Below are 18,609 nucleotides of genomic sequence, written 5' to 3' on the forward strand. Positions count from 1 at the left end.
CCCCCCCCGCCTCTATCCAGGTAGGCCTGAAACCAGTATCTCATTTGACTTTCAAATGTTTTGATTCTCCATCATCCATTTCACCAGGAATGCATAAGAAAGGTTGTTCTGGGAGAGATTCTGGCTTCTTATCTGTTTCTATCTTCTCTCCCCAACCCCCCAGAAAGTTGGCTTCCTGGACAGAGTCAAGAGGCCAGGATTTTTTACCTTGACTCAGCCTCTCACACCTCCTGACCTTGAGGATTTCATTTCAGCTCTCTGGACCTTATCTTCTCATGTGTAAAATGGAAAGAATACCTCCAGTCTCATTTCCCTCATGGCTAAATAACTCACTCCAGCTCCCACAGAAAATAGGGACAGCAGAGGTAAGATCTGAATCCAAGTTCTCTGAGGTCAGACAGTAGTCTTACCATCCTCTCATGTGTTTTTAGTACCTAAAACTCACATCTATATGGAAACTGTAAAGATTATCCTGTCCAGTTCAGCCTATTGATAAGAATAGATATCACTCATTCCCTCTATGAAAGGCTGGGAGAAAGAAAGAAGGAAACAAGCATTCATTAAATTTCTACTCTGTTCCAGACCAAGTTCAAAGTGCTTTACAAATGTCTCATTTAGCCTTCACAATAACCCTGGGAGGTAGGTACGATTATTATTCTTATTTTATATGTAAGGAAACTGAGGCAGACAGAATTAGAGTGATTTACCTAGGATCACATAGCTAGTCATGTCTGGAGCCAGATTTGAATTCAGATCTTCTTTACTCCAGCCTCAGCTCTCTATTTACTTCACCACTTAAATGTCACATGTGCAAATATGCAAATTCCATATATATACCCCAAAATAGACAAAAACACACATATATACTGTGACAAACTGACCACAGACACACACATGGGATGGAGACCTAGAAAATGGGGGCAAGAGTGAAGAAGGCTATGGGGCACAAGCAACCCAAGTAAGATTCTGGGGTCACACACAAATTCATAAAGGATGAAGGCTGAATAGAGGGGCACAAACACAAGAGGGACACAGGGAGGGGAGGGTATATAGAGGAGGGGAATCTTGGGGGCTAAGGATAGGGATGTAAACAAATCTCCTCACTAGATTCCCCAGGTGTGCAAGAAGAGGTAAATCACCCAAAATCCTAGATATAGACAGAGAGTACAGAAGTTGGGGTTCAGTGGGGGCAGGGCAGTGAAATTGTTTGGCATTGGACCATGTCTGCCTCAAGGCAAGTCAGTCCAGAGGATGAAGATCCGGTTAGGGCTGGCCAATGGCAGTGGGTCACCTGAGAGCATGATGTAATTGAGCAGGTGGAGCCCACAGGCCCTGTGAGAACTTTTTATGGAGGCCTCTCAGGCTCCTCTGAACTGAGGACAGCTACTCTCTTTCAGTTTCAGCTTCAGCTAGAGCTAAAGGAGACAGATCATGAGGACCCTCAGCATATTCCTGCTGCTCTCCGTGGCTCTGTGCTGCTTCTTGGGTAAGTTTCCCCTTGTGTACACTGACCATGCTTTGGAGCCAGCAGCCCCCAGATGGCCCTGCAGCCAGAACCCAATTTCACTTTAACTGCACCCTATTGGGAGTTTGGTGAATCAGCTACATAAAGAGAGCTTCTAGGGCTGAAAGCTTTTTCCACAACTCTGCTGTGTGAGAGGAAATGGGAGTTTGATTAGTTCTGTTACACATAGGGGAAAACAGACAACAAAGAGGGAAACTAGCCCACCAGGTAGTAAGGGAGAAGACCATCTTTGAACCCAGGTGCCAGCTGCACCTCTGAGGACTTGAATCTGGGATATGTAGAAAAGACACTGAAAGGATTATTGCACTAAATGAAAGGATGGATGTGAATGATGACTTAAAAAAAATGATACCAAGGCAGAGAGACAGAGGCAGACAGAGAGACAGAGGCAGATGTACAGACAGATAGACACTTAGAGACAGCGAAAGCTAGGTGGTACTTTTGGAGTTGGAAAGACCTAAGTTCCAATACTGCCAGAGACATTCACTAGCTCTGTGATCGGCAAGTCATTTACCATCTTTCAACCAGTTTCCTTATCTATAAAAAGGGGAATAATTTGTTTTTGTTCATTCATTTCAGTTGTGTCTGACTTTTCATGACTCCATTTGGGGTTTTCTTGGCAAAGATCCTGGAGTGATTTGCCATTTCTTTCTCCAGTTCATTTTCCGCATGAACAGTTGAGACAAGCAAGGTTCAGTGAATTGACAGGTCAGAAAGCTCAGTCATGCCTGAGGCCAAATTTGAAATTTGCAAGATGAGTTTTTCTGAATCCAAGCCTGACTCTAAACACGTTGCCACGTAAATGTCCCAAATGTGGACAATAATAACTCACAACTCACAAAGATGCTATGAAGATAGAATGAAATCATATATAATGAGTTTTGAAAACTTTAACATGCTACATAATTGCTAGCTATAATTTTTATTATTTAAAATGTAATTTGATCCTAATAATCCCGTAGGTAAATCATTTAGGAATTTTTACAGAGTAAAGCAGAGTTATGTAAATTGCACAGGGACATTCAACTCATGACTAGAGCAGAATGTGGAAGCAGATTTCCTGCTTCCCACTCCAACACCCTGGCATCTACATTGTTACTTGTGTATTTTGAAGACAGATTCAAGGATAAGCTGAGATGGAGTGGAAAGAGCTCTCAACCTTAAGGACAGGGTACCAGATTTGAAAACTTGAATCTAATTATTAGTTATGAGACAATAGGAAAGTTAATTAATCTCTCCAATCCTCAGTTTCCTGATCTGTATCTTGGAATAACAAACATTTTTCTATGTATTTCATGAGATTGTAGTGAGGAAGGGCTTTATACACACTAGTATAAAAATTTCAGGGGTCAGCTTCTAAAAAGGATTCTACCAGAATTCTATTCGGAATTTGAATGGACATAGAATGTTATAGAATCAAAAGATCATTGATTAAATGCTGAAGGAGACCTTAGAAATCAACAAGTCCGACCCTCTTCATTTTTACTAAAGTGAAAAACGAAGCACAAGGAGGTTATATGAAGTTGCCCAAAATCACACAGGCATGAAGTGTCAGAGGTGGGATTTATACTCAGATTTCCTTGACTATTCGAATATAAAATTACTCTCTAGCATTTTAAGTTTCCAAAGAGGTAAGGACCTGCATGGTTTGAGGGAATACCCTTAATGAGACCTCCCTCAATGGATAAAGTTTCAAAGCTAAACACTGTCCCCTAGAACAAATCAATAGAAACATAAAGAACTGAAAGATAAGACTTCAGAGGACATTAGGGTCCACCCTCCTTCCCAGGGCAAGAATCCTTTTTCCAGATTATCTCAGAATCACTCAATCTCTGTTTGAAGAATGCCAATGATATGGATAATGATAATGATAATGCTTCCCAGGGTTTCATTTTTATATATTTCCTTAATAGAAAGCTCTTATACTCAGCTCAAACAGTTATTCTATACCTCTTCCCCCATCTCTATTCTGCTCCCTAGGGCCAAACCAAATATATCTAGTCTCTCTCTTTTTTTTTTTTAAACTCTAAGTTGTGCCTTCGAATCAATACTATGTATTGGTTCCATGACAGAAGAGCAGTAAAAGTTAGACAATGTGATTTAAGTGACTTGCCCAGGGTCACACAGCTAGGAAATACCTGAGTACAGATTAGAACCAAGGACCTCCCATATTTAGGCTTCCTCTCAATCCACTGCATTAGCTACCTGCCCAAGTCTAATCTCTTTTTGATGTGGCAAAAAATACTCATTGAGAGCCAACATAATTTCCTCAAAATAAAGCCATGTCAAACAAACTTCATCACACTTTTCAACAAGGTATTTAATCTGATTAGTTAAGAAAATGCTGCAAATATACACTGCCTTTGCTTATAGGAAACTATTAGACAAAATATTTCATGCTATTCTCATGGGCTAGTCTCAAGCCACCTAAGAGAATGAAGAGTGGATTCAGAACTGTTTTGTTGCAATAGAGCCAAAGAAAAATCATGGGATACTGGATTTAAAGCTGGAAGAAACCTCAGAGGATATCAATCCAACTCCTTCCTTTTACAAATGAGGAGAGGGAAGGGTCCATGGCTGAAGGGTCTAAATGACTAACCACCCATCCCAAAAGGAGCAAATGGCAGATCATAGGTCCCTTGAAGACAGGTGCCTGGATTCCAAATTCCCAATGTTACTCTAATCATCCTTGTTTTAATAGTAATTAACTTGGAATGAGGTCTCTAGTGGAAAGTTCCAGGGAACTGTGCTTCATCTTGTGCTAGCTGATCATTTTATCAATGACTTGGATAAAGACTGAGATGGAATGCTCATCAAATTTACAGATGACAAAGAGTTAGCAGGGAGAGCAAGAACACTGGGAAATAGCCAGGTTTCAGAAAAATCTTGACAGTCTAGGACATCAGGCCAAATTGAATGAGATCAAATGTTAACAAATATGCAAATCTTATACTGAATTTTTAAGAAATCAATCTAACAATTACAAGATTTGAGTGTGATTAGACTACAACTGTAAGGGTGTTAGTTGACTAGAGCAATATGAATTACCTGTCCAATATTGGAGCCTAAAACAAGCTAATGCTTCCTTAGGCTGCATTCACAGAAGAATCTGTTCAAGTCTAGCGAGGTTATAATTCCATTGTCCTCTGTCCTGGCCAAACAACATAACAAATTACTGTATTTAGCTCTAGATGCCACATTTAAGGAGGAACTGGGGTAAATCTGTAGAAGGCAGACCAAGAGAGTAAAGAACCTTGGTGTTACAACATGTAAGGATTCTTGAAATTAAATGGAGATGTTTAATCTGGAGAAGAGAAGTCTTACGAAAGACATGATGGCTGTGTTCAAGTATTTTAAAGGATTAGATTCTTTTTTTGCTTTGCCCATGAGAATAGAATTAGGAGAAATAAGTCTAGGTTACAAAGAGGCAAATACTTGATATCAGGGGAAATTCCCTAAATTTTACTGATCTGACTTCAGAACTAGCCACTCCTGGAAGTAGTTCTTTCCATTTATTGAAACCCTGCCTAGACTCATTCCCTAACAGGTACCAAACTCCTTCCTTCTCTCATCAGCACTGAAGAGTTCAAATAAAGTCAGAAGACAAGTTGTTAGGCATGTTCTGATGACTCTACCTGTTCACATGTTTATTACATGAGGTAGAAACTGAGGGTTTTTTCCAAGTTGAAGATCCTGTGATTGTGTTGCTAAAATATCTTCTCTTCTCCAGGGTAAATATCCTCATTTACATTAATTGTTCTGATATGGGCTTTCTAATTTGCTTCCCAAATTCTAGGATTAATTAGAAATACAGTTTTAACATTCTAATATTCAGGAGTGCAATTTCTTAGACTCTTGGTTCACAGATCTAGTGATTTTAGAATTCTTGGATTCTTTGATTTGAGAATTCAAAAATCCTCTAATTCTAGGAAATCATATAATTCAACATTGCTATGGCATAGTGACTGTCCTGGAAAACAGGCTTGATCATAGCCTTTTAGTCAATATTCTGTCTCCAAATCTTGTGGCAACATCAGTAGCAAAGCTTAGAATTAAAAAAGTAGGAAACTTAGACTTCAAGCGAAAAATCAGAGGAAAATTTTCCTAACTATGAAAATAGTCCATTAGTGGAATGACCTTGAGAAGTAATGGGCTCTCCTCCTTGGAGGTCTTCAAGCATGGCCTGGATGTCCATGTTAGTGTAAGTATTGCTTCCTGTACAGATTTGACTAGATATTTGCTGAGGTCCCCTTTAGTTCTCTGCCTAAAAAGTATCCATCTTCCTCTAATCATAAAATAAAAAACTCAACCCTCACTGGATCATCCCCACTTATTGTCACCCTCTATTTTCTTCTCTTTCACCACTAAATTCTTTTCAAAAAATTATCTCTAGGTGGTTCTTCTGTTTTCTGTCCTCTAACTCTCTTCTAAACCCTCTATAATCTGGCTTCTGATTTTATTGCTCAGCTGAAACTGTTTCCTCTAAAGCTAACTATGATGTTTTCCTTGCCGTATCTACTAGCTTTTCCTTAATCTTCATCCTTCATTAACTGTGTAGCACATGAAAGGGCTAACCACATATTTATTTCTGAATTTTCCTGTCCCTGTTCTCTCTTCCTTCTTCTCTTGCCCATCTGACTATTCCTCAGTCTTCTTTACTAGATCACTATCAATGTCATGCCCAACAAGTCTGGGCTCCACTCCAAGTTACTTGAATCACCCTTTTCTCTTTTTTCTCTCTAGCCTCTCATGGGGTCATCTTTTCAGTCTTCCTAGTTTCAGTTATCACTGCAAGGCAAATGACTATCAGATTTGCAAATCAGCTCTTTTCTCTCTTGAGCTCCAGTATCCCAGAGACATATCCAATTCAGGATGCCCAAAGCAATTAAATTATTCTTTTCTCCAAAACACATCCTTTTCCCAAATATCTCTATTACTTTAAAAAATATCACCATCCATTTACTTAAGTTCTCAACTTTAGTGTCACATTGATCATTGTCATTAAGCTCATATATCCAATACCAAATCTTCCCATTCCTACTTCTTTAGTGTCTCTTGAACCTACCTGTACTCATATAGTCAACACCCTTATTCAGACTCTTCCCTGTTTTCACTCTATTTTTTAAACCTTTACTTTCTATCTTAGAATCCATACCAAGTAAGTAGCCTGAATTTGATTATTGCAATATTTGACCTACTCCCATCTCTCTGATCCATCTCCCATCCAGCTCCTAAAATGATTTCCCTAAATCTGAAGTATAACCAGGTAAGCCCTACTCAAGCAGGATTTCAAAAGTCCAGTGGTTTTCTGTTACCTCAAGGATCAAATATAAATTGCTCCACAGATTGTGCCATGAGTTACTATAGCCAAAACATGCATCCCCTGGGGAAAATCCTTCTAGTGATAACTCTTAGCACAATTAGCTAGAATTAACTAGATTAATTTCTCAGACCACAAACACACTTTCCAAGATGACCCAGAAAGTATTACCAGCTTGAAAGGACTTGCCAAAACTTGTGATCTCCTAAGATAGCCTTTAAAAACATCACTATGTCAGGTCTCAATGAGTTAAGAAAGGAAAGTTTTAGTGAAGGCAGTTAAGAGAACAGTTTGATTTAGACAAGAGAACTAGGATTTAAATTTTCCATTTATTACAAGTGTAACCTTAGACCTCTTTTACCTTCTTTTACCACATTAGTAGTTCAGAATAGATGACTGGATTTCTGTCCATTCCCACCTATGCTCCTAGGAAGGAATGTTCTTCTTTCCAAAGCATTTTATTTACAACAGCCCTGCAAGGAAGGGAAATAAGTGTCATTATTAATAGTAGTATACAAATCAGGAAACTTGAGTGTCAGAGAGGAGAAATGACTCTACCTGTCTCCTATAAAAGAGTTTCTGGAGACCTGACTGAAATCCAATTATTTGGGCTCAAAATGCAGGGATTTTTCCAATCATGAAGTCCCTTCCAACTCTCAAATCTGAAGGGAATTGATCAAGAATGAGAGCACATAAAAGTTCAGGTTATGATGTAACTCATTTCATAAGTCACCTAGAAAAGAGGAGGAAAAACAAACTCTCATAATTATTTATTTTATACATTTGGAAATAGACATATAGAATGTCAGAGGGAACTGGGTCCCTTGAGATGAAACATTACAGAGAGCTGATGGATTTAGGTTACGGAATAAGATATGTATTCTTTGGAGAGTCATTAAGGAAATTTGTTTTGCTTGACTAAGGATTTATAGTAAAAGAAATTTTCCTTTTCTTTTTTATTCCTATGAGAGCATTAAAGGAAAAAAATATTTCTTCTAATGTGTTTTAAATAGAGAAGTAGGAGAATACAAATAATGTAACATGTTGCCTGCACTTTCAGATGAGATCATTATATCAATAAAACAGAAAGGGACCTCCAAAAAGGGACAGTAAAAGGGGATGTCTTAGAGAATCTTTATCTAGTTCACATTTTTGTTTGGGATAGATTGGCTCTAGTCACACTCCCTAAGAGTATAACAAGTGGCTTGATTATGAATATTTAGGACCAGACTAAGAATGCAGACTATCTAAGTATGCAGGTCAGATGAATGATTTGGAAAAGGAAAGCACAGGATGGCCCATAGGTTGTAAATCTATGTGCCTAGAGGTATAGTGGTAGCCTTCATAGAAAAAGGGACAGCTGGAGGCAGGGTAGGTTTGGAGGAAAAGGAGATTATCTTTTGTTTTGGACATGTTGAGATTGCTGATGGTTGTGGGACATTCATGATGTAGAATTAGAGCTCAGGAACAAGATGAGGGTTGAGTAGGCAGCTCTCTGAGACATCTTCATACAGATGACAGTTAAACCAGGGGAGTTAATCAAATGGCTAAGAGAGAGAAGGGAAGAGAGACCATAAGAAAGTCCTGGAGTATGCCAATGAACAGGATTCAGGATATGGAAGACAAGGTGACAAAGTAGATTGTGGCAGAGATGACAAACAGGAAGGAGGAAAGCCAGGTGAGAACAGTGCTATGGAAACCTAGAGAAGAGAGAATGCATGAGATAATAGAGTGGTCTGTAATGGTGAAAGTTTCCAAAAGAAGTAAACGTGGATTAGAACTGTGAAAAAGCAATTGAATTTAGCAGTTTGGGAGATTATTAGTAACATTTGAGAAAATAGTGATTATATAAGGTCACAAACCACACCCTCGTTACTCTATTATATTAACTACTTCTTGGTTTTCTTTGCTTGAAATGGTCTGTCTCCCTGTCTCTGTCTGTCAAAATATCATTTTCAAAACCACATTCCTCTAAGAAATCTTGGTCTTTCCCATAGTATTTATCAGATTTTGCATTGCATTCTATTATTGGTATTTTTTCTTCTGGAAAGGTGTCTTGTTTTATTAATTTTTTACCTTCCCCTAGCTTCTCCAACATTATAGGATCTCAATAAACCTGATTAAATTAAAAGAAGAATATAGGACATAGAACACAGGATGTAAAACATAAACCATACGTTGAAGAACAAAGGAAAAAGAGCATGTACTTTTAGAGCTGAAAGTGACCTTAGTACATAAAGCATCAAATTGCAGATTATCTAGTCCAGCTGAATCATTTTAAAGCAAAGGAAAGTGAAATGCAATGACAGAAAGAGACTTATCGGAGGCCACACAGTGATTTCATAGGGTAGTTAAGACAAAGTCCCAGGTATCCTGATTCTGAGATTCGAGGATTTGAAATAATGGATAGAAAAACACCTGTGTCTTTGTTTAGTCAACTGAAATTTTATCTCATTTTGCCACATTTCAGGGGACTGGGGTTTGGGGAAAGACCAGTGCAGTGGCAGAGGGGTGGGTGGAGATAGTGGAGATGTAGTCTGGACTCCTTTGTCTCCCTTACTTTCCCTCTCCCACCCCCTAAGTATTTGTCATACAGACAAGACAATCCTAACCTTTTTAATTTTTTTTTTCTAGATACTGTTCAAGCTGAAAAATTCCCCCGAGAGGTAAGGAATGTTTCTGCTTTGTCTTTTAACATTTCTCCCATGCCATTGAGAAGGGGATAATCAATTCACACAGTTCTTTCAGCATCCAGTACCTAATGGCATTGAGGCATCCCAATTTCACCATTCTTTGATCTAAGATTCTAAGTATATTCCTGACCTTTAGACAAGTCACTTCCTCTCTCTGGAACTCAGTTTCCTTCTGTGTTAAATGAAGAGAAGGGACAATGATAATTCATAAACTCTGACATACTATGTATTCTATGTTCTGTGGTCTCATCCACTTCTTTTTTTTTAACTGTTATCTTCTGCCTTAGAACCAATAATATATATTGGTACTAAGGTAGAAGAGTGGTAAAGGATAGGCAATGGAGGTTAAGTGACTTACCCAGGGTCACAAAGTTAGAAAGTGTCTGAGGCCAGATTTGAACCTAGGACCTTGCTAGGCCTGGCTTTCTGTCAAGTTCTACTTGACAAATTATTTGTGGATCAATGAACTGAAATGAGAAAAATGATTCTGAGATTACAGGAGGCCTGAACCACCAGGCTGACAGTTCAGACATACAGTTATCCTCTTGCTGGGTGCTCACAAAGTTTAATGATTTGGGGTACATACTTTATAGGGAAAATGATGTAGGCTAAAGGATTAGGTAAGCCTTTTGCAGGGACAATGTTTAGTAATGATTTACAAGATGAAGACAATGTATTTAGATTACCTAGGTGACTTTGAACAGGGTTTTCTATAGGATAATAAATCACAGGTAACATATCAATTCAACATGTCAACATATGACCCAGTTTGCATAGAATACTGTATGTTCTTCTCATAGAATTCCTACATCAGTAATTTTCTTGGCAGGACATACAGTATTGGTGAAGGGGTTGGATTAAGTTCTCATGCTTGGGGGTGGGGGGAACCTGTATATCTGGCTCTGGCTAGCTGATTGCTGATTTTATTAGGGCCTGCTCTCACTACTGAGGAGCACAATTCTCAATCCACTGAGCTACCCAGCTGACCTTGTTCCCTTCCACTTCTACCATTCTGTGAATTCTAATGTCCCTTGTAGACCTAACATTTTGGAAGTGTCTGTATGCTGAGGTCTCTTCCAGCTTTGAGCTTTTGTGTTCTGGGCTCTGACATCCTATATCCTCTATTCTGGGTTCCCTTGCAACTGTCATCTGCTGTGGTCAATGCTATGACATTCTCTGTTACATATTCTAGATAGTCTAATCGCTTTTACATTCCTTGTTCTGAAGTCTCTTGCAGCTCTGATGTTGTGTTCTATGTTCTAAGCTCCCTTCCAGTCCCATGTCCTACATTATTTGTTCTAAAATGTCTCTTAGCTCTTCTGTTGTGTAAGACCATGAAATTCTGTGCAATAAAGCTAACTTCAGTCATTTTTTTCTTCTTGATGACACAAGAAAAGATTATTTTAGTATATTTAGTGATTGTGCAAATGTGCTTGTTGATAAAAAACAAAAAAAAAGCAGAAGGCAGGAAAGATTCTTGGAAAGAGAAAGGCCCCACCATCCTATAAAACTCACACCTTTACCAAAGTGTATTTCCCATTATATGATTTGTACATAATTGTTTATATGTTATCTTCCTTATTAGACTGTTGATGGCAGTCTTCCTATGAACAAGACATTTTGTCTTGTCTCCTTGATGGCAGGAACTGTCTTTTGCCTTTCTTTGTACGTTCAGTGCTGAATACAGTGCCTGGCACATAGGAGGGACTTAATAAATGTTTATAGCCTGACTGCCTGAAATAGTTAGTATAGATCCCTCCAGTCTCTGAAGCTCTGAGCCTATGAGTTTCTGTGATATATGCTCATTTTGTTTTATGACTGTTTCAGCCTGAATGTAATTACAATTTTCCTGGATGCCCACAACTATATAGCCCTATTTGTGGCACTGATGGACATACCTATAGCAATGAATGTGAGCTGTGTCGGGATAACAAGTAAGTACCAACAATAATATTTTTAGGGATGACATGTTAAAGCCTGATTCAAACTAGGAACTTGAGGGGGCCTTAGAGCTCATCTATTCCAGAAGTTCTTGATTTGCAGTCCACAAATCCCCTACCAATTGGTCAGTGGAATCATTTCAAGTGATCCATGAATTTGGAAGAGGAAAAAAAATGACATCTTTATTTTTCTCTAGCCTCAAACTGAAAATTCTTATTTCCTTCAATTATGAAAATAGGCAACAGACATTATTTTGAAATGGGGTCTATAGGCCTCAACAAACTGCCAAAGAGGGGTACTGATATATGTTTTTAATGATTAGAAACCCTAAGGATGCTCTGTGTAAAAGTCTAGATCAAGAATTCATGAACCTTTCTGATAGTCTAGAACTGTGATGTTGAAACAATGGCATGCATACCAGAGATGGCATGCAGAGATCTCTCTGTGGACACACAAGCCAAAGATTCAATGCCCCAAGGACCCAGTGCTCCCATCCCTGCAGCACAGAGTTGGCCAGAGTTCCAAACTATGAAGCCTGGAGGGAGGTGCCTCTGCTCTGCTCTCCTGCCCCTCCAGAAGGAATTAGTAAGCAGGTCTATTTAAGACAGTATTCCTTGCAGGACAATATTGCCCCACCCCATTCAGAATGCAATGTCCTCTTAATTACCTTTGGTCTCAGTGAGACAGAAACAATTTATATCTTTACCATCAGAAGCAACCAATGTCTTTACTTTACAAAGTATTTTTGGGATTTGGGGATGTATTTTGAATTTGTATTTTTAAAATGTTCAAAACTATAGTCTACTGATTTAGGAATAAGTTTTATGGACCTGAGGGTAGGTTAATAGCCTCTTCATTGTTCTTCAGCTCCTTTCCCCAGTTTCTTTCACAAGCAATCTTTAATTTGCATTTTTAGTCCTCTTACTAGCCAGTTCACTTTGCATTCAAAGGGGTGCCTGCCTGAAGGAGAACATTTAGGCTAGAAGCTCTGGAAAACACAATAGTCGCTTATCAATCTCCTAATCAGCCCTGCATCCTGATTAAAACCTAACTTCAACCCTTGACTATTTGCTAAAAAGGTTAATTTTGAGGATACCCACTTTGGGAAGGCAGGAATGTGATGGAGTGAATGTGTCAGGATGATGTCATTTAACCTGAGGGTTATATTTTCCTATAAATAAGTGGTTTTCATATAAGCTGGGACTGTTTTCCTTTTTTCCCTAGGTTTGGGATGTATTATAGGTCACATGACTAGAGGGGAGGAGAGTGCTTGTGCCCCTTGCCTCTCTCTCTCCCTAAGCCTGACTACATCATCTGCCCTCATGCCTAGCAGTCCAGTGGGAGTACTTCCTACTTCCCCTGGGTGGAGTAAGAGTGGGAAGCAGTTTGCCAGGCACTCAGTGGGAGGTCATAATTTGCCTATCATTGCCATAAGCACTGTATCTGGATGTGGGGGCATAACGATTAGGGAATTGCTTAAGGCAGTGATGGGCAAACTATGGCCGGATGTGGCCTGCCCATCACTGGATTAGAGAATTGCTTAAGGCAGTGATGGGCAAAGTTTGCCCATCACTGATCTAGGGGGTAAGGGGTGGGGATGGGCACTCTGTCTCTAAAAGGTTCACCATCACTGTTCTACCTTGTCCCTATTCTGCTGATGATTTTCTAGGCAGAGTTTTTTATTACCCCTTAAGGCTCTAGATTTTTTTTTTTAGTAAAGGTGATTCACAATGCTCTTTCTTTTCACTTCTCTTCTAGGAAAAATTCTGTTCATGTCCTCATCGAAAAAGAAGACGAATGTTTTAGAAGCTAAATATTCTAGAGCCACCATTTTGGTGACCCCACAGCTATCCAGTCTGAGTTTTTAATAAACGCATGAGATTGATTGTTGCTCTTTATGTGATTTCTTATGAAAAGTATGATGGAAAAAGACAGAAAAGCTTTGTGGCTAGAGTTCTGAGCTCTGGATCAGTTCAAGATCTTCCTCTGACCCTGACTGCTCATTTGAAACATCAACTGTCAGTCCTCTAGGAGTTCTCAAAGATTATAAATTGCAGAAACAGAGTGAGATGACTTGCCCAGAGTCATACAGCCAATTAATGACACTCAAGATTTGAATACACCTCTTTTGACTGCCTGCCCATTGTTCTTGATGTTGTATCAGAGTGTCTTTCTTTAAAAAAAAATGAAGAAAAAACACCTTATTTTTGTTTTAGTAAGAATTCTAAGAGAGAGGGACAAAAGCTAGGCAAGTAGGGTTAAGTGACTTGCCCAGTTAAGAAGTGGACTGAAGTCAGATTTAAATCCAGGCATCCCAATTCCAGGCCTGGAACTCTATGCTGCATTGTCTTTCTTTTTTTCTTAACCCTTATCTTCCATCTAAGAATCAATACTGTATATTGGTTCCAAGGCAAAAGAATGGTAAAGGCTGGGCAATGGAGGTTAAGTGACTTGCCCAGGGTCAAACAGCCAGAAAGTGTCTGTGAATAGATTAGTACCCACAACCTCCTGTCGGCCTGGTTCTCAATCCACTGAGCCACCTCCCTGCTCCACCTTCCTTGTTTTTCAAAGGGTAGCATATCAATTAATTTCCAACAACTCCAAGTCTTAATTTTAGAAAGTTTATTAATAATCACTTGAAGTAGAAGGAATAAAAGGAAATAGAAGTATGAAAACCTAATTACTAACAAAGTAAACCATGTGAGCAAGTTCTCCTGTCTCTCATCTCACCTCATCTCCTCAGTATGTGATCCTCAAAAGAGAAAGCAAGTGGCGGGTCTTATGGGGAAAATCAGGGAAATTAACTCAAATATTATTTGTGGGTTCAGTGGGGTGGATAGGAGATAGGAAGGGACAATGGGTAAGACTTTACAAGCCAGGGATCCAGGTTTAACTATAAGGGGAATGACCATTGACAGAAATGGCAATTAAGCCTGATTAACTGTCACCCTGCCCCACCCAGCCTGGAATAACCTCAGAGTATTAAATACATACAATGAGAACTTTAAAGTATTAGGAAACACACAGGGAAACAGTTTAATTATAATATCAGGGGATAGGAGAGGGGGTGAGGTGAAACTATGAGTCACTGCCCAGGACTGGAGTCAAAAGGGTAAGTTCCTTAGCCAACCTGGATTCTGCCAGGTTTTGACAGCTCAGCTAAAGGCCTGAGGAAGAGGGCTTGGATCTGGGGTCTCACAACTGATCCAGAGATGTTTTCAGGATACCAGGATCCAACTCCTCCACAGCCGATGATCCAAAGTAAGCAGGTAGGGAGTGATGTCTGCAGACTGTCCACCAGAACACAGGCCTCTTCCCTACTCAGAGTTGACTTGCAGGACGATGTCTTCGGCCTTCACAACCTTCACCAATCTCCAAGATCCCAGGTCAAATAGGGACTGCTGATTGCACATGTGCTCCAAACCCCTCACAAACAGCAATGTTTCTGTTGCTCATCACTCTCCTCTCTACCCCCTGCATTCTATTCAGAATGCCCATGACTTACAGCAAAGGCTTTCCCTAACATGCTTACACAAATCTGCTTTTAAACTTTTAAAGCCTATACCTATTACACGGGTCTACATAAAATTTATATCCTCCCTACATCAGCACCTAACGAGAGATACTGGGAATTGTAGATCTGGGGAACAAAAATTAATTACACAAAAGTTATGACCTACAGAGGGGTGAAATCACAGGATCTCAGTAGTTTAGAATTGGAAAGAAACTTACAGACCAAAGCCTTTGTTTTATATTAGCAGATCATTTTACAAAGATCAGAGAGATTCCGTGATTGGCTAGCGATCACACAGCAAATACAAGAGATGAGATTCAGACTGATTATCTGTGTCCAAATCCATTTATCTTTCAATTATAACACCCTATAATTCTAAGATGATAGGAAATATGTGATTTTACCTCCTTGACTTCAATGAAAGCTGACTTTCATGATAAAAAGAAATACTCATTAGATGAAATCCAGGGTAGAAAGGAGAAAACATCATTGAGAGCCTTCAGATGGAGCTAAATGAAGGGGGAAAAAAGTAAAAACAACAGATGATTTTCTGATTTTTACTTTACCCTGGGAAAAACAGGTTTTCTGGTCAATGACTTGGTTTACCTCACCTCACCATGAGCCTGACAATATTGCTCACATGTCTCTCCCCTCTACCCAGCAGCCCAAAGGCAGCACTTCCTTCCTTTCCTGTGTGGGGTAAGGCATAGGTTTCACATGTGATGTGAGGGTTGCAGTTTGAGCACTAGATCTCTAAAAGATTCACCATCACTGCCAAAGACCCTTCAAATTAATTTACTAAGATAAATATAGAGAAAGACATGTTTTGTGAAATCTAAACCATTAAAAAACTATTATTTATTCTTTCATAAATTTCAGGAATTTCCTGGGGAAATTGAAGTTACATTTGACCTTAAAATGTGAATAAGAATTCAGAAAAATTAGGAAAAAGGTATTGTTGGATTGGAAATTCTTGGCTTAGGGAAAAACATTGAGCAAATATAGAGGTGGTTGAAAATCATGTCATATCATAGGACTTAAATTAGGAGAGACTTTATTGTTGATATCTAGTCTAATATTTCATTCCATTTAGAATATAAAGTGGAATTTCAAATATAGATTCCTCTCTAAGGTTCAAGGAGGGGATAATTCATGATTTATTTCTTTATCTATAACTGAGGAACTTAAATGACTTGCCTAAGGTCACAAAGTATTAAGCAATAGATTCATGATTTGAACTCAGTCTTTCTGATGAGAAATCCAACACACAGTGGGCAGCTGGGTAGCTCAATGTATTGAGAGTCAGGCCTAGAGACAGGAGATCCTAGGTTCAAATCTGGCCTCAGACATTCCCAGTTGTGTGACCCTGGGCAAGTCACTTAACCCTTACCACTCTTCTGCCTTGGAGTCATATTGACTCCAACATGGAAGTAAAGATTTTTTTAATCCAATACTTTTGCTGGGAGACAGCCTTATTTAGTAGAGAAAGCATTGAATTTGTAGTTGGAAATCAAGTCTCTATTCGAAACCATGTAACCATAGCCAATTCGCTTCTTCTTTGAGACTCATCTCCATGTTTAAAATGGTGATGGATGTTCAATGTTAGACTAAACTATTCCTAAGTTTCATCTCAGGTCTAAATCTTAGGATGTTATAAGCAAGTGTTATCTATCTCAGAGGACATAATTTCCAACATGGAAGATATTCACTAAATGTTTGTTTAGATGAAATTCATTATGCTGCCTTGAATTGCCAGTGTCAAGATGACAGATACTAATTCTAGAAGGTTCTCTTCACATGAGGTTCAGGAAAGTATCATATTTATTCTTTACCCTGAAAGAAAGCATATCCTTATTAAAAAAAAAAAAAGGAGAAGGAAGATATCTCCTAAGTTGGGCAAAGGGGGATTTATAGTTTACAATGTACTTTTCCCACCTACTCTTACATCTTACATCTTTTTGAGAGTATTATACAAAGTATTATTTTTCCTATTTTATAAAGATAAACAGACCTCCCCAGTGAGGGGAAATGGTTGACCTAAGAACACAAGGCCATTCGGATTTGATAGCTGATCCTATGTCTGCTCACTCTCAGTTTAGAATTTTTTTTCTTAAGCCCTAGAGACATGGAAACTTCCCAAGCTATGCCTATTGATATGAGAGTCTATTCCAAAGAATACTAACTTAAAGAACTGAGGATATACACTGTGTATTAGACAAGGAGTTGAAAAATATGAAATATTGGAAGGTCTTTCTTGGGGAGAGATGCAGATGTGTTCTGTTTGGGAGGTAGAATGATGTAGTTAACAGAGAGCCAGCTTGGTAGCTAGGAAGACCTGTTACTGTAGGGGGGGGATGGATCAGACAATGTGGAACAGAGAAGAAGACTGGACAGGAGAGAAGACTGGAGGTAATTCAGAAAACCTGGTTTAGGATCTTTGCTATGTTACTAACACTGTGGTCCTTTCAGTTAAAAGGGCTAGCTTTTCCCAGTGTCTTTTTCATAAATCACAGCAACTCTTGAAGACTCTCTTTGAGTAATGGAGGGATTGTATTTGTATTGTTGGAGGTGGAGCCAAGCAATGAGATGATAAGTCATTAAAGTAATAGAGGATAACATTAGAACTCCAGATCTCAAGGGTTTTTGAAAGGTTTTTGAAAGGGTAGCACACTGGAAAAAATCAGATGCCATTGAACTGAATGAGTGAAAAAGCATTTCTTTAAAAAAAAACCTTATCTTCTGTCTTAGAATCAATACTAAGTATAGATTCCAAGAGAGAAGAGAAGTAAGGGCTTGGCCAGTTATGATGAGCCTTTCAGAACCTTTTAGGGACCTTGTGCCAGGCCCCACCCTGGCCCCTACACTGAATTCTGTGTCTGCCCCCTTCAAAGTGTGCCATGTTTCACACCCCCAATTTGTGCGGTTTCCCCACCCCCTGCATTGGGGATGGAGTGGGACCAGGCTCCCAGCCCTCCCCACGCTATCTTCTGCAGCCACAAGGTCCTGACTCTGCACTCAGCCAAGTGGTGGTGATGGGGTGGTGGGCCACAGAGTGAGAATGCCACTGAGAAAGAAGCCAAGGGAGGAGGTAGCTCAGAGACCCAGTGCCCCTTCCCCTGAGTTTGAGGGCTAGATGACCTCATAGCTGGCTCACTGCCAGGGAAAACTGCCTCCTGAAGCCACAGAGACAGATCCCTGTATCCAGCTTCCCCAAGGCTGCCTATTGAGCTGCAACCCATGTGGGGGGTAGAAGGAGTGGTGGCTGGCTGGGAAAGAAGGAAAAGAGCGCAGATCTTTTAGGAATTTGGGCTGAGTCATGTGGTGGAAGAGAAGAACCCCCCTGGGACCCTCCTGCAGCCCCTCATCCCAGACAGGGGAGACAGAAAGGGGTAGGAATGTACTAAGTGCTCCACTCAGGGGAGGGCGTAAGCACAGAGAAGCAGCAGAAGGATGATGAGGCATAAGGAAGCAAGATGGAGAGAGTGAAGAGAGCAACTGGCAGGAGGTTTGTGGGCATGGCCAAAGAAATATCACTGCGTGCCATCTGTGGCATGTATACCATAGGTTCACCATCATAGGGCTAGGCATATAGGGTTAAGTGACTAGGCCAGGGCCA

The 18,609-nt window shown here is 39.7% G+C and overlaps 1 protein-coding gene across 1 annotated transcript; it reads left to right on the top strand.

Moving 5' to 3' along the window:
* Nucleotides 1-1,348: 1,348 nt before the first annotated feature.
* Nucleotides 1,349-13,364, top strand: LOC123235518 (serine protease inhibitor Kazal-type 1-like). Its single transcript, XM_044661661.1, has 4 exons — nucleotides 1,349-1,486; nucleotides 9,480-9,511; nucleotides 11,366-11,472; nucleotides 13,238-13,364. Exons 1-4 carry the CDS (start codon nucleotides 1,432-1,434, stop codon nucleotides 13,290-13,292), a joined length of 249 nt encoding a protein of 82 aa, XP_044517596.1. The 5' UTR covers nucleotides 1,349-1,431; the 3' UTR covers nucleotides 13,293-13,364.
* The last annotated feature ends 5,245 nt before the right edge of the window (nucleotides 13,365-18,609 follow it).

The sequence above is a fragment of the Gracilinanus agilis genome, chromosome 2, assembly GCF_016433145.1.
Source record: "Gracilinanus agilis isolate LMUSP501 chromosome 2, AgileGrace, whole genome shotgun sequence".
Taxonomy (NCBI): Eukaryota; Metazoa; Chordata; class Mammalia; order Didelphimorphia; family Didelphidae; genus Gracilinanus; species Gracilinanus agilis.

What these genes read in the sequence shown, in the direction of transcription:
- LOC123235518 (XM_044661661.1), top strand. Translation starts at nt 1,432, where the DNA reads ATGAGGACCCTCAGCATATTCCTGCTGCTCTCCGTGGCTCTGTGCTGC. An exon ending in GGCTCTGTGCTGCTTCTTGG is followed by an intron (nt 1,487 to 9,479) that starts GTAAGTTTCCCC and finishes TTTTTTTTCTAG; the next exon opens with ATACTGTTCAAGCTGAAAAA. An exon ending in CTGAAAAATTCCCCCGAGAG is followed by an intron (nt 9,512 to 11,365) that starts GTAAGGAATGTT and finishes TGACTGTTTCAG; the next exon opens with CCTGAATGTAATTACAATTT.